The sequence below is a fragment of the Daldinia loculata genome (assembly GCF_022478755.1).
Source record: "Daldinia loculata strain CBS 113971 unplaced genomic scaffold F4817scaffold_70, whole genome shotgun sequence".
NCBI lineage: Eukaryota > Fungi > Ascomycota > Sordariomycetes > Xylariales > Hypoxylaceae > Daldinia > Daldinia loculata.
In genome coordinates, this window is record NW_026054924.1 from 56,198 (window position 1) to 69,697 (window position 13,500).

Here is a 13,500-nt window from a genome sequence, read left to right on the forward strand (position 1 = left end):
GGGCTGTGAGGAGGTGCTATCTTGAAGTTCGAAAATGGTTATGTAGCCCCGAGAGATTTGTCTACACGCTACACTAGCATGTCAGCAAGTTACACTTTAGATTATAAGTTGACGAGGAGGGTCCTACCAGTTGTCGTAGACAGCTATTCATACGCTCTCATAGGATCTAAGGGCCCGGCAGCCTTTTCTAATAACTTGTACGCACGGAATCGACTGCTGAAGTACTTTAAGGATAGTAAAATATACAAAGCCCTGGTATTTAATTTGCGTATTCCTGGCCCAAGATGGCTGTTATATACGAATGAATAGGTAGCTTAACTTTAGGCTATTGATCAAAATATTGTGAATATCCTTCGTGTTCGTTTTACAAAGTTCCGTTGGAAAATCCCGACAACGAAAAATCTAGGTATCCAGAGGAAAACATCAGTGCAGGAAGGATGAGATTTCTATCATTGATTAAAACCATTGCGTACCATTTGCTAAATCTGAAGGTGTGCTAAATGCTTGATCCTAGTTTTTCGGATTTTATCGCTTGCAGTCGAGATATCAATAGTCAGGGATGCGGTACGAGGGTGTACATCATGATGAAAAGCAAACTGTGATGCTCATCCAGTCAGCCTAGTTTCCCGGGTAGCAGCTCTGACAAATTTCATTTCCTTCGTGCAAGGTTTGAATAGCTCGATGACGGTACACTTATTGTGAAAAGTGACTGAAGTATTGGAGACGAGATTGGCTGAAACTGGGAATATGCGATAAAAGACGCTTGGATTACATGTATACAACATGCATTGTAGATGTACAAGTTTATTAGCAAGGGCATACATGTCCGTAAGTCATAGACTTGAGTGTCTGGGCGTAACAATCATTTCTATCCCTTAACCGGGGCTCCCGGGTAGCAGCGATAAGTGAAAACTGGCCATGGCTCACTTTCGCAGATTGACGGGGGCAGATTCATGAACGGCACATTTCCAGACTGCATTTACGTTACTCGCCACCAAAACGGAAATATACGGTGTAATTACTAGTTAAATTTACTTGACCGACTTGGTAGTTAATAACAAGCTCGTGGAGGATAGACTTATAAGATATGGTAGCGAACATATTAGCCCTCGAAGTAAGTCTTTACTAGGTTGGGGAATATCCCCGTAACAGGCAGACTACGAAGGCCTTGATAATTATCGAATGCTAGCTCGCAGTTGGAAATAAAAGAAAAGTGCTGCCCGTGTTTACAGAGGTGAATATGGGGGCCGAATGTAACATGAAGTAACATCGAAACTAGAAAACCACGAAGATATGAGCAGACTAAAATTGGCGACATATAAAGATTAAGTCGTACCTCAAATATAAAGACTTAAGTTTTATGCATTGAAGATATGCTCGATGCCAACTCGATGTGGATTAAGGTAATGATTGCTGGAATTTACTATTTCATCATTATTTATAAGTTTTAATTCTCGCTTAATTGTTAAATCTCTTATATGTGTTAAATCTTTTATATGGAAGTTAAGTTTAATCAGTAAATTAAAGATAATATGGCAATATAACTACTGGGAGTGTTCATTTATTCTAAAAGGGTCCAATGAAGGGTGAGATTCGAGTACGGTTGATTCTTTAGTAAACCAACAAGTTATCAAGGCAAGTGACACTTGTCTGTCAACATAGCCCCAAATATCAATGCGCCCTCTTGCAATGCCCTTAAAGCCAGTCTCACGTTCGTTTCTTTACATAGATGCATTAACGGAGCTAGAAAGAGACAAATCAGTCTTGAGTATGTTAGGCTTCGAATTCCAGTTGGTGGCCAACGATATATTCAAGTATAGAAGGTATCATGGAACTTTGTTGGAATTCGGTTATATGTGGGACTGTACGTATGGGGTTGTGTTCCAGCTTCCACACTCCCGGTACCACTGTGTACCTAAGTGATGATGATGATCTTTCATGGGTGTGTGGGAGAGTCTATGTACACCGTATGGCATGGGTTGTTCCCTCGCCATGTAGCCTGAATAGTTGTAACAGTGCGAAATGACTAACTCCATGATATTTATCTAAAATGATAGCTCATATGTGATATCTTTAACGCCTAAGCGTAATATGGCTGAAGCTGCAAGGGCATTATGTAGGCTACGTGGAAGAATTTAAAAAAAAGAAATATTCATAACCGTATGGTGTCTCTTTCGACCACAGCTCAGGCGAGCATTTTTTATATGGTATTCCGTAGCATGGGGGAAACTGCATAAGGCCTTGCTTTATAAGATGCTTTTTATAATCACTCCCTCAGTACCTCGTAAGTGCTTAAATGTTACACCGTGCGGTTGTTGAAGAGAACTGGAAAAAGCAATCGTCTTGATGTATTACCCGTATGTAGCCCTCGCTTAAATTGTGCAATGTCGCACATGCAAAAGTACAATACTTGAGCCAAGATGGGAACACTTAGAAGCCTATACCCTTATGTGAAATGATGAATAGGTATACACCTTTTAAACGTACGGACTCGATACTTTATACCATGATAATCTATTGAGTTCAGTTTGCGGGAATATCATGCCGTATGGCCGTCAACGAAATTGTATCTTCGTCATTTAGATGAATTAGGAGAATGCTTTCTGTTGATGTAGTGGAGCAATGACCTAAGGCATAGCCATGAATGATTCGGGTCTGTAACTTAAGCATCGCGAGATATTGAAAACCAGACATAGGTAGGTACCCAAGGTGGTATAACTTAAAAAGTTACCATAATATCCACTTCTCAGCATCGTAATCCATTCCAGGCTGTAAAGCTGTAAATTGAAAGTTAGAATATGCGTCGATTCGTTAAAGTTGGCGAGAATGAATAAAAGTCGATGGTCTGGTCAGTAGCTAGTGAATAAGGAGCCGAATAGGGGCTGGCTAAAGCCGGGCAGGTGTTTACTGAGAGCGTCGTTCAATATGTACTAACCTTAGAAGAGTGATACGACGGTAATCACTCCAACTCGCACCTGCAACACAAGTATGTCTCTTGGAACTTATTTCGACGATAGCTACAACATCTACATCTAGAACTTCGTGGTTCCTATACGTAATGAAGTCTTGGTTTTTAATTATTAAATCATTGGTCCGGAGCACTATGCTGTATCTCATTATGATGGGTATTTGCATAGTCTATAGCATGGCCTATGATACTTTTACATCCTTATACGCGCGTGCCATCCATTTAATGCCTTTCCCTTCTCCGTGGCGCCGCGCGAATTATATCATCCACTCTTAGAAGTAGCTAGAAAAATATTAGCATTTAGGTTACACCGAAGACGAATACGCATGGAAAGTGACTTACCTCTGCGGCTTCACTTGCCGATGATACAACTGCTTTCTTCAACTTGTAACTCTCGATCACTCCAAGATCTCGCATATCTGCTATTCCACCGCCGGGCGTCGTTAGATCTAGGCCATACGTTGACATACCGTCATATATGGCTTTTCGTAATCTTGCGACAAGGTCACTAGAGTCTAGTCCTGCGTTGTCGGCAAGGATCGTGGGGAGCTGCCGTAAAGCTATGGCGAACGAAGATACAGCCATTTGCTTTTTACCCTCAACCCGGGTCGCGGCGCCTTCCACCGCCTTAGCCATAAGCATCTCGGCGCACCCACCGCCCAGCGTGGTCCTCGGCTCCCTGACAGTTTGAGAGAGGACGGCCAAAGCATCGTGTAGTGAACGCTCTGCCTCATCTAGCAACTGTTCCGTAGCACCCCGAAGGACGATGGTGCAAGCTTGACCTGCGGCCACACCAGAAAACTTTATAAGAGTGTCTTCTCCGATAATGATCTCTTCGATTAGGTCGCAGTGCCCTAGTTTCACCTGCTCCGGGTGGTCGAATGTCGATGTGATCTCACCACCGGTAACTAGAGCTAAGCGTTCGATGCCGTCGAAGTCAGCGTGCTCGATGGACATAATACCAGCGTCGGTAAAGAGCTGCTCTGGCCAGTTGTATATCAACTGTCTATTGATGAAACAGTTGATACCGTGTGCCTTGATCCTGTCTACCTTCGCTTTCATCTTGTCTTTTTCGGCTTTCTCGAGCTCGGCCAGCTTGCCGGTTGAACTGACCTTCATACGCGCGCCGAATATTTTGACCTTGTCTGTGTCCATAGACGTATTGGCGACCAGTATCTTCGCATTCTCTAGCCTTTTAGGCTGATTCACGCCGATCTTTTTGTCAAGGATGAACCCTTCGTCTAGGTACGAGTCGCTTAGCTTGCCTCCGGCCTTTTTGATGATCTGGATATGGCTGAGGTCCGAAGAACCCTTAAGCCGCAACACCGCTTCAACGGCCAGCTTGGAGAAGAGATCTCTATCTTGGGCGAGCACCTTAGAACTGAGGGTTGTTCTTGCAATAGCGAGTAGGTCCTTCTTGAAGGCCTCGGGATTCTTGCTGTGGTCTACCGCCGAGCCCTCTAGCGCCTGTAGAGCCGCCTGACTTGCTATGCGATAGCCTTCGATGATCGTCTGGGGGTGAATCTTTTTGTCGACAAGCTTCTCAGCTTCACGCAGAAGCTCGGCAGCCAACACGGCTACCGAGGTCGTGCCATCACCGACTTCGTCGTCTTGGACTTTTGATATGTTGACGAGGACCTTTGCTGCTGCGTTGTCGAGTGCTATGGATTTTAGGATCGTGGCGCCATCATTGGTGACCATGATTTCGGCCGTAGATCTTGGCAAGGTCAGTCAAGGAAAATAGGTCGAAGGGGGGGAATAACTGTTTGATCTGGACGTACGCTGATTGTAATATCTTGTCCATTCCCTTTGGACCCAGGGTACTCTTTACCAGGTCACCAACGGCAATGGCGCCGACGAAGGCGGCTAGACGAGCATTCTCTCCCTTCTCCTCAGTTGTACCCTCTTCAAAGATTTGGGTGGGACTAAAAGACGACTAGGGAAGAGACGCCGTGTTAGCGGGAAAAGGCCAAAAATAATACGAGTAGCAGTACATACCATCTTCAACACTGTAGAGAGAATAGTTATAAGTGATTCTATCAGGGGTTATTGCTGTGTTGCGGTGTGCTTTTCCGCAAAGCTCGAGATATGTATCTTGTAAGTCTGCTACCTTATGGCGGGCCTGGCAAGAGCTTCAGATGTAAATGCGGGCTGCACCTAGACTTTTTTCGCCGGACAGGTCGGAAAAAGGAGAAAATGTACGGCCGGAACCATAAACTCAACTCAAGAACAACCTTCCTTCGCGCTAAAGGTGGGGTTTGCCTCGCAGCCTGTTGATAAAGCGATAAGATATAAGCGGATAACAAGAAGTTGGTGGGTAGAGTGGGGACACACACAATTGGGGCTTTTTTACCTTAGGAACGTTCAAAAAATCACCTGCAAAAAATATTGGCCGCGAAAACCCAAGAAAATACCTATTTCAACTTTTCCCCTTTTCCCTTCCAATAAAATATCTAAGCCGATACTCAAGTACCGTGCCGGATCCGACCACGATACCGCCTTTCACAATTACTAAGGGGCTAAAGGATCAATACTATAGTTCCTAGGCTTCCTATTTCTCTATCCTACCGCGATCCAGAATTTCGCCTTTTCGTCTACCGTCATCTTCTTGACTTTGAAGGCGGGGCAGTTTTTCTCACCCAGCAACCCCACACGGGCCGACCAACACCTCTTCGAAGGTATACACATACGTTGACCTAAAACGCAATATACGACACCAATATGGCGCCGTCATTTGATCATCTGCGCGATGCGGACGTCGACGAGGATGACTACGATGAGGATGAGATCGACATCTCCGACTTGCGCGAGAAGTACGAGGTCCAACTAGAGCAAGGCTACGATACCTTCATTGTCATCGATGGTCTGCCGGAGGTCACCGAAGAGCAAAAGCCCAAGCTGGTAAAATTCTTACTGAAGAAGCTGAACCAGGTTGGAAAGACGAAAGAGGACCAGGTCTACATGCCGATGGAGGACGGCAAGTCTCTCAGGTACGCGACCATATTATCTCACATCGCACTCTTCGCAAAACGCTTCGCGAAATAGACCGAGAACTAGCAGCCGTTGGGCTGCTGCTGAGGATGGGAGCCCGATTATTGACATGCTTGTAGATTTGCCTTTGTCGAATATGCTTCCGCCGCCGAAGCCGCCGCCGCCGTGAGGCAGCTCGACGAGGTTCCCCTCGACAAGAAGCACACCCTGAGGGTCAACAAGATGTCTGACATCGATCGGTATGGCCGCGAGGGACGAGTGGACGAGAATTACGTGCCTCCTAAGATCGAAGAGTTCACCGAGAAGGAGCACTTGCGATCGTTCTTAGCTGACCCGAGCGGTCGCGGTCGCGATCAGTTTGCCATGTACCGAGGTGATGTTGTCGGTATATTCTGGAATAACGAGAGGGAGGCCCCTGAAAACATTGTCGACAGGCAGCACTGGACGGAGAGCTTCGTACAGTGGTCGCCCCTGGGAACGTTCCTGGTATCTGTTCACCAGCAGGGTGTACAACTGTGGGGTGGCGCTTCGTGGTCCCGGCAAAAGCGGTTTGCGCATCCCTTTGTCAACATGCTCGATTTCTCTCCGAACGAGAAATATATTGTCACATGGTCGAATAGACCTATTTCGATACCTGATGAAGGTCATCCCCAACTATCATTAGACGAGGACGGCAAGAATTATGTCATATGGGATGTCGAAACTTCTAAACCCCTTCGGTCGTTTGCTAATCTCGACATACCTACTACCAATGATGCTGCGTCGGCAAAGCCACCACCTAAATTCCCCTGGCCAGCTTTCAAGTGGTCCGCTGACGACAAATACGTGGCACGAATGACCCAAGGCTCTTCGATCTCGGTGTACGAGCTGCCTCGCATGAATTTGTTGGACAAGACGACGATTAAGATTGAAGGTGTTATGGATTTTGAATGGGCCCCTGCCACACCCCAGAGAGAGGGTGTGAAGCAATATGAACAGCTGTTTTGCTTTTGGACGCCGGAGATTGGTAGCAACCCTGCCAAGGTCGGACTGATGAGCGTACCTTCGAAGCAGATCGTTCGATCGCTGAATCTTTTCAGCGTTACGGATGCTAAGCTCCACTGGCAATCGGATGCTACCTATCTCTCAGTGAAGGTTGACCGACATTCGAAATCTAAGAAGTCGCAGGCCACTACTCTGGAGATCTTCCGTGTCAAAGAAAAGGGTGTGCCGGTCGAAGTTGTCGACACAATCAAGGACACGGTCATTAACTTCGCCTGGGAGCCCAAGGGAGACCGTTTTGTCATCATCACGACGCCGGAGCCGGTTGGGCCAACCGCCGTAGCTCCTAAAACTTCGGTGGCATTCTTCTGTCCCGAGAAGGCCAAGGGGTCGGCCATAGGCAACTTTAAGCATCTGCGGACTCTTGAGAAAAAGAATAGCAATGCAATTTATTGGTCTCCTAAGGGCCGCTTTGTAGTTGTCGCCACAGTTGCCAACCAACAGAGTTCAGACCTTGAATTTTTCGACTTGGACTTTGAAGGCGAGAAGCCGGAAAGTGATAAAGATCTTACCGCTAACCTACAGCTCATGAACATGGCAGACCACTACGGTGTCACCGACATCCAATGGGACCCCTCAGGACGCTTTGTCGCTACTTGGGCATCTGTTTGGAAGCATACGGTATGTTTAATATATTCTTTTACGAGGTCAACTTTAGTACTAACGATTAGGAATAGATGGAGAACGGATATCACCTCTACGATTTTAAGGGCGAGCTACTACGGGAAGAACCTGTTGAAAAGTTTCGCCAATGGTTATGGCGTCCTAGGCCGCCGACTCTGCTTAGCAAGGACGAGCAGAAGCAGATCCGCAAGAACCTCCGGGAATACTCTAAGATCTTCGAGCAGGAAGATGCGGAACGCGGAGCGTCTGCTGACTTGGCGGTGGTGGAAGCCAGAAGACGCCTGCTTGACGAATGGCTTGGATGGCGTGCGTCGGTTGACGCTGAGATTGAAGAGGAGAGGATTGCCCGAGGATTGCCGAAGCACCCGGTGGAAGCCGAAGCCAAGTCAGCGGAGAGCGGAGAGGAGCAGGTGATCGAGGAGATCGTGGAAGAGGTACTTGAGGAGAGCGAGGAGATTGTCCCCTAAATGGACTTGGGCCGTGGCGGGTGATAAAAAAGGACTGGCAATCAGCGGCGTTCTGTGTAAGGGCATATAATGAAACTTGCAGCTAGCATAAATACAGCGTCTACGATGGCTGATACATCTAGAAGGAGGGCTTGATGAGTCTTATTTTTGACCATCATATGCCGTTGCTATTTGTGAGGATGCAGGGTACTTCCTATTTTGTATGTATCTAACTTGAGCTGTAAGCATTGACTGTTCTCTAACGCGGGGTTGTGATCGACCGGGACGAGACGTTGATTTAGGAGATATGTATGATTGAAGCACGTGGAATCCTCCTTTTTTTGCGGAGTCTGCATATCATAGTATATCGGAAGGGATGCTTGGATGCTGGTACGTACGGGGGCGCATGAGTTGAAACCCATCCATCAAGTTTTATGCTTTCTTCGGCACGCATGGGCACGAGAGATGGGAACTTCTCCTATATTCGTTTCCGGAGGAATGTTTTGCAATTTGCTCCATTGTTTACATGTAGGTACTTTGTAATACTCCCAAGTTCTAGAAGCGTTCACGACTGGTCAGAGCTTTCAAAGTTAATGAATGAGGCTTGATTGTGGGGATGAGCAGATGCGGTACCTATAGGTATGTAGACCCGATGGAAGTGATGAAACGCCAACAGGCTCTTTCAAGTGGCTTAGCTGGAGCTGTACCTGCATGCGATAGCTCAAAGACATAAGCATAACATTGATCCATTATCCATGTTTGCCTCATTTACCTACATAGATGTAGGTGTTGTGTACCTAAGGCAAGCCAAAATAGACGATGAATAAGATGCGTTTGTTGTACGAATGAAGCAAAGCAGTTGATAGTACGGATTATCAATTAAAAATAATTGCGTCAAGCCTTCAATCCATTCTAGGTTCCGCACCGTCGTTTTGAAGATAGCTGTAACTGTCGAGTTGCGGTTGCGATATCAGGTACCTTATGTACATGTACCCTCCAGCTGTAAGATCAAGGCACACAGAAAATGCACCTAAAGGAGCGGTGTATGCGAAGAATTATTAGGGGGTACACAGATGATACCTGCAAGTTTCAGAAACTTCCACTCTCGATTAAGCCAATGGGATGCTAGCTTTATCAACTAGCAGGTACAAGGCTTGTTGATGGCCAAGTTTCATTGGTTGACTTCTTGATTACCGCTTATAAACGGACCCCTTTCTTTTCTCCTTCCAGTACTCTCGCACCGGCAAAAATTTGTTCGTAGCGCCGGGGGGGCTCATAAGGGGCAAGCAAAGCTTTTAGTGGTGGAGAGGGGGCGTTAAGTAGGTAGCAAATTGGAAGTGTTCGGCGCTTTCCTAGGCTCCCTCCTAGCTGGCAGAAGGCGCCAAAGCTACTAGCTTCCCAGGTTGCAATGCGCTATCTTTACTATCTCGCAACCACCACAGCATCATCATCTTGAACTTACAACTTTCCCTTTCTTCTTCCAAGTTCCAACTTTGTTACTTCTTTTCCTACCGCATTAGGAGGATCCGCTCATTATTCCCGGGGAAGCCACATCGTGTTGTTCTTATTTAGGATATCGGAAGAGATTCCTTGATATTCGTCCACTCATTCAAACAACAAATCATTACATGTATTCGCTCATTTCTATATATTCGATTTCATCATTCGTTTGCACCGCACCGCCTGCGAGCATCCCGAGCCAAACACCCCGTGTCAGCGCTGGCATAGTAGCACTATAGCCTTAACCCTTACTGAGGATATTAATTACACATACCTAAGGGCTTCTGCACATATGGACTTCTCTGCTGAATTGTAATGTTTCTCGGACAAGTCTAATTGACCAGCACTGGAACGTCGAAAGTACTATTGCACATAAACTCCGGACATAATTACCTAACCTTTCTCTTTGGTGATTATATTCGGCCATCACCACTAACACTCGTTTTCCTCGAATCGAAATAATACGGTATTATATTCATTTATAAATACTCGTCTCCTACAAACGGGAGCAACATCGATAATCTATAAATCTTTATAATCATCCGATATCCGACACACCGTGCCGCCATCTAGGGGTTCATCCTTGCTAGGATCGTGAGACAATTGACAAGCCGCATCTCACCTCTACCATAACAGTGTCGCTGCAGATCAGGGGGCCTTCCCTTTACAGCGAATTTAGTTAACGAATTTGGGATTTTTCGAAACACGATATACTATCATACTTCGTCCCTGCACACGCCTTACGCGATCAAGGCAACTCGAGTTTCCGTCTCTACTGTTACTATTCCTGTCTACCCTGCTGGCCTCCGATTCCTTCGTTCGGAGTCGCTATCTAGAAGTCGGACGGACCTCAAAGTAACAAATCGACAAAATACCCGGATCATCCGCCTCGAGTACCGAGGACAAACCGCTTCGGCTTCGTTTCTGTATCCAAACATCGGTGACGCATACACAATCGCTTTGTGTACATACGCTTGGGCACCGTTAAAAACAATAATTTAATCGACTACCTCTTCCGCGCTATTTTATTCTGAGCCGACTACTCGATGCTCGATCATGCGATCATGACCTACGGTGGAGGACACTTAGACGGGGTTGACCTCGCACTTCCGAGTCCTGGATCACCGCCCGGCATGACTTCGTCCGCTATTACTTCCAGGGCCTCGTCTGTACGATCATTTAACTCGGACGATGGCGAAAACGGCCTTACTGCAGACGTTGCTAATTTCGAGGAGATCGGCCTCGATGACGATGTCACCTCAATTGACCATTCCCATTTCCGCGACACTCACGCCAAGTCGGCTCCGAATCCTTATAGCATCTCCTTTGCCTCCGACCTTCGTGCCTCTGTGAAGCATGTCGGCCCCAAGATCCATCCTCAGACTCGTGATCTAGCTCGCCCGCGACCGCAATTGCGCACCATTCAGTCCTTTTCAGGTTCTCGTCCCGGAGCCTCAACACTGACCCCGCAGTTTCGCGATACTAGTACCCGTAATGTTAGCACAGGCATTGGTCCCGAACCCCAAGCAGGCCCATTACCAGCGCGAGGTCTATCGGTACGATCTGCTTCCTCCATGACCATACCCCGTCGCCGACGAAGCCCTAGCTCCAATGTTTCAGCCCGATCACTTAGCCCTGGAGAAAATAATCTAGTAGTGCCCAAGCTACGACGGAGCAGTTCGCAGACGGGCCGGGCACCAAAGTCGGCAATTGATTTAGAAAAAGAATGCGACGACGACGACGATGATATTCCCGACGATCTTATACTCGATAATGTCCCTCTATCGCCTCGTCCCCCTATGGAGCGGTCGGCTAGCCGTCCAGGGTCGACTTCAAACTCTCCTGAAAGACGAACAAAAGAACGTATTCGTAGCGTGGGCAATGGCACGCCGCCGGTTGCGGTCCATCAAGGCTGTCTAAAATCTCCGACATGGAGAATGGACTCTTCGCCGTCCACGGATTCGCTACGATCGTCGGTGTCTTCGTCGGCCAAGGGTCGTGCCAAGAGCTGGACTGCTGCTATTTCGGAACTTAGCCCTGAAGCGAAGGCCCTCACCGAGAAATTGGAAGAGCATGCAGATGAGCTTGATAAGCATGGCGTTTGCAATTCGACGTATGTCCGTCCGGCGCCAAAACCGCGGGTGAAATCAGCGCTTGCCGAACTGCCTCCTCTCAGGCGGACTAATATTATGATTGACCCTCTACCCATCTCTAAGGAGAAGGAGGCAGTTCTCTCGCGAACAAGACCGTCTTGGCTACCGCCAAAGGATCCTGCAGAAGAGAAGAAACACCTCAGAGAATATCAGAGGATGATGGTAAATAGTATCGAGGCGGACAAGAAGCGAGAGGCTGCAAGGAAGGAGAAGGAACGTAACAAGGACAATGTTGCCAAGGCACTCATGCAAGTGTGGGAAGATGACGTCTTGAAAAGATGGGACGTTGCTATTCGCGAGCGACGAACTCGGGAGTTGTGGTGGAAAGGCGTAGCACCCCGAAGTCGAGGTGCTGTGTGGTCTCGCGCTATAGGAAATCAGCTGGAGTTAACCGAGACGTCGTTCCAGGCAGCCTTAGCAAGGGCGCGCGAGGTTGAGGAGCGCTCTGCAAAAGGAAAGCCCGAAACTGAGGATGAACGCAAGATGGGCTGGTTTGCGCAAATTCAAGCGGATGTGGAGGAGCAGACTTGGGTTGACCTGAAGATCTTTCAAGCCGGTGCTCCCTTACACAAGAGTCTCATCGATGTCCTTCGCGCGTACGCTATGTACCGGAGCGATATCGGTTACGTATCCGGTTGTAATGTGAGTCCTATGGTGTTACATCCTTTCTTTTGGCCTTATTTTAAATATCTATGTACTAATGTTGCTAATTAGACCACTGCGGCAATACTCTTGCTCAACCTTCCTACGCCTGCTGCGGCTTTTATCGCCCTAGCCAATGTTCTGAACCGTCCTCTTCCCTTATCTTTTTACGCTTCTGACGTAGGAGCCAAGACGTCTACATTCAACCTGCTTCTTCAGACTCTAGCTACGAAATCGCCGCGACTCCACGAACATCTCACCAACCAAGAGCTTGGCCTCGAGCCCGATAGTTATCTAGGTGACATATTTACGTCTTGCTTTACGCGCAGCTTTAGTCTTGACGAATGCACTCGGATATGGGACGTGTACGTCTTTGAAGGAGACGCGGTCCTAGTCCGTGCGGCCGTCGCCTTGCTGTTGGATACAGAGGCATCTCTACTCAGTGCTAAAACTACTGCGGAAATCCGGAAGGTCTTTGAGACTAGAAGCAGACCGGACCAGCAGGAGAGAGTTGATTCGTGGATGGCCAAAATTCGAGACGCCGGAAAGTCCTAAACGAGTTTTAGAGCAGAGTGTTCTTAAATCATTCTCCATCTGTCTCCCTGCTCGCATTATCCTAGCCGTCACATTATTGTCTACATACTACAAGGCGTATTGATATTGAGCAAATCTATTGTGTATATTTTGGACTTGACAAGAGATGTCAGGATAGCTTTGCCACGATCCATTCCTTATGTCTTGTTAACCTGTCCTTCGGTGAAAAGGCGAGCATGGAGCACATAAGAGGAGTGAAAAAAAAAAACCTTGAAGGCGGCTCGATCTAGTGCAGATGGGCTCGCAGAAAAAACCTCTTGGAACGAATTAATCACGAAATGGGAAAGGAAATATAGACTCTTGAAGGCGATAAATAGGCTTGGGAAGAGGGAGTTAATTGCTAGTTTTCCACCTACATCCGTCACATATATTTCTCTTCTTCCCTCTCCCCCCCTTTTATCTTTATATTCTCAGATATATATATAGATAGCCTCGTTATTCTGCCCAGAGACGGGAGCTAGCCTAATTAATTTGACGAACAATTTATTTATCCATATTCCTGCAGGGCCTTCTAACCTAGGATATTTCCGATTTAAATCCT

General features: G+C 47.1%; 3 protein-coding genes across 3 annotated transcripts; 2 read left to right on the forward strand and 1 right to left on the reverse strand.

Moving 5' to 3' along the window:
- Positions 1-2,991: 2,991 nt before the first annotated feature.
- F4817DRAFT_350489 (chaperonin Cpn60/TCP-1 family) lies at positions 2,992-5,319 on the reverse strand. Its single transcript, XM_049304942.1, has 4 exons — positions 4,967-5,319; positions 4,750-4,904; positions 3,311-4,685; positions 2,992-3,250 (listed from the first exon to the last, which is right to left on the reverse strand). The coding sequence occupies exons 1-4, from the start codon at positions 4,967-4,969 to the stop codon at positions 3,191-3,193; spliced, it is 1,593 nt and encodes a 530-aa protein (XP_049154966.1). The 5' UTR covers positions 4,970-5,319; the 3' UTR covers positions 2,992-3,190.
- A 3-nt stretch (positions 5,320-5,322) lies between these two features.
- F4817DRAFT_265373 (eukaryotic translation initiation factor 3) lies at positions 5,323-8,175 on the forward strand. Its single transcript, XM_049299354.1, has 3 exons — positions 5,323-5,958; positions 6,079-7,621; positions 7,678-8,175. Exons 1-3 carry the CDS (start codon positions 5,690-5,692, stop codon positions 8,089-8,091), a joined length of 2,226 nt encoding a protein of 741 aa, XP_049154967.1. The 5' UTR covers positions 5,323-5,689; the 3' UTR covers positions 8,092-8,175.
- Positions 8,176-10,103: 1,928 nt separating this feature from the next.
- On the forward strand, positions 10,104-13,145 carry F4817DRAFT_265409 (TBC domain-containing protein). Its single transcript, XM_049299355.1, has 2 exons — positions 10,104-12,365; positions 12,438-13,145. Exons 1-2 carry the CDS (start codon positions 10,617-10,619, stop codon positions 12,918-12,920), a joined length of 2,232 nt encoding a protein of 743 aa, XP_049154968.1. The 5' UTR covers positions 10,104-10,616; the 3' UTR covers positions 12,921-13,145.
- The last annotated feature ends 355 nt before the right edge of the window (positions 13,146-13,500 follow it).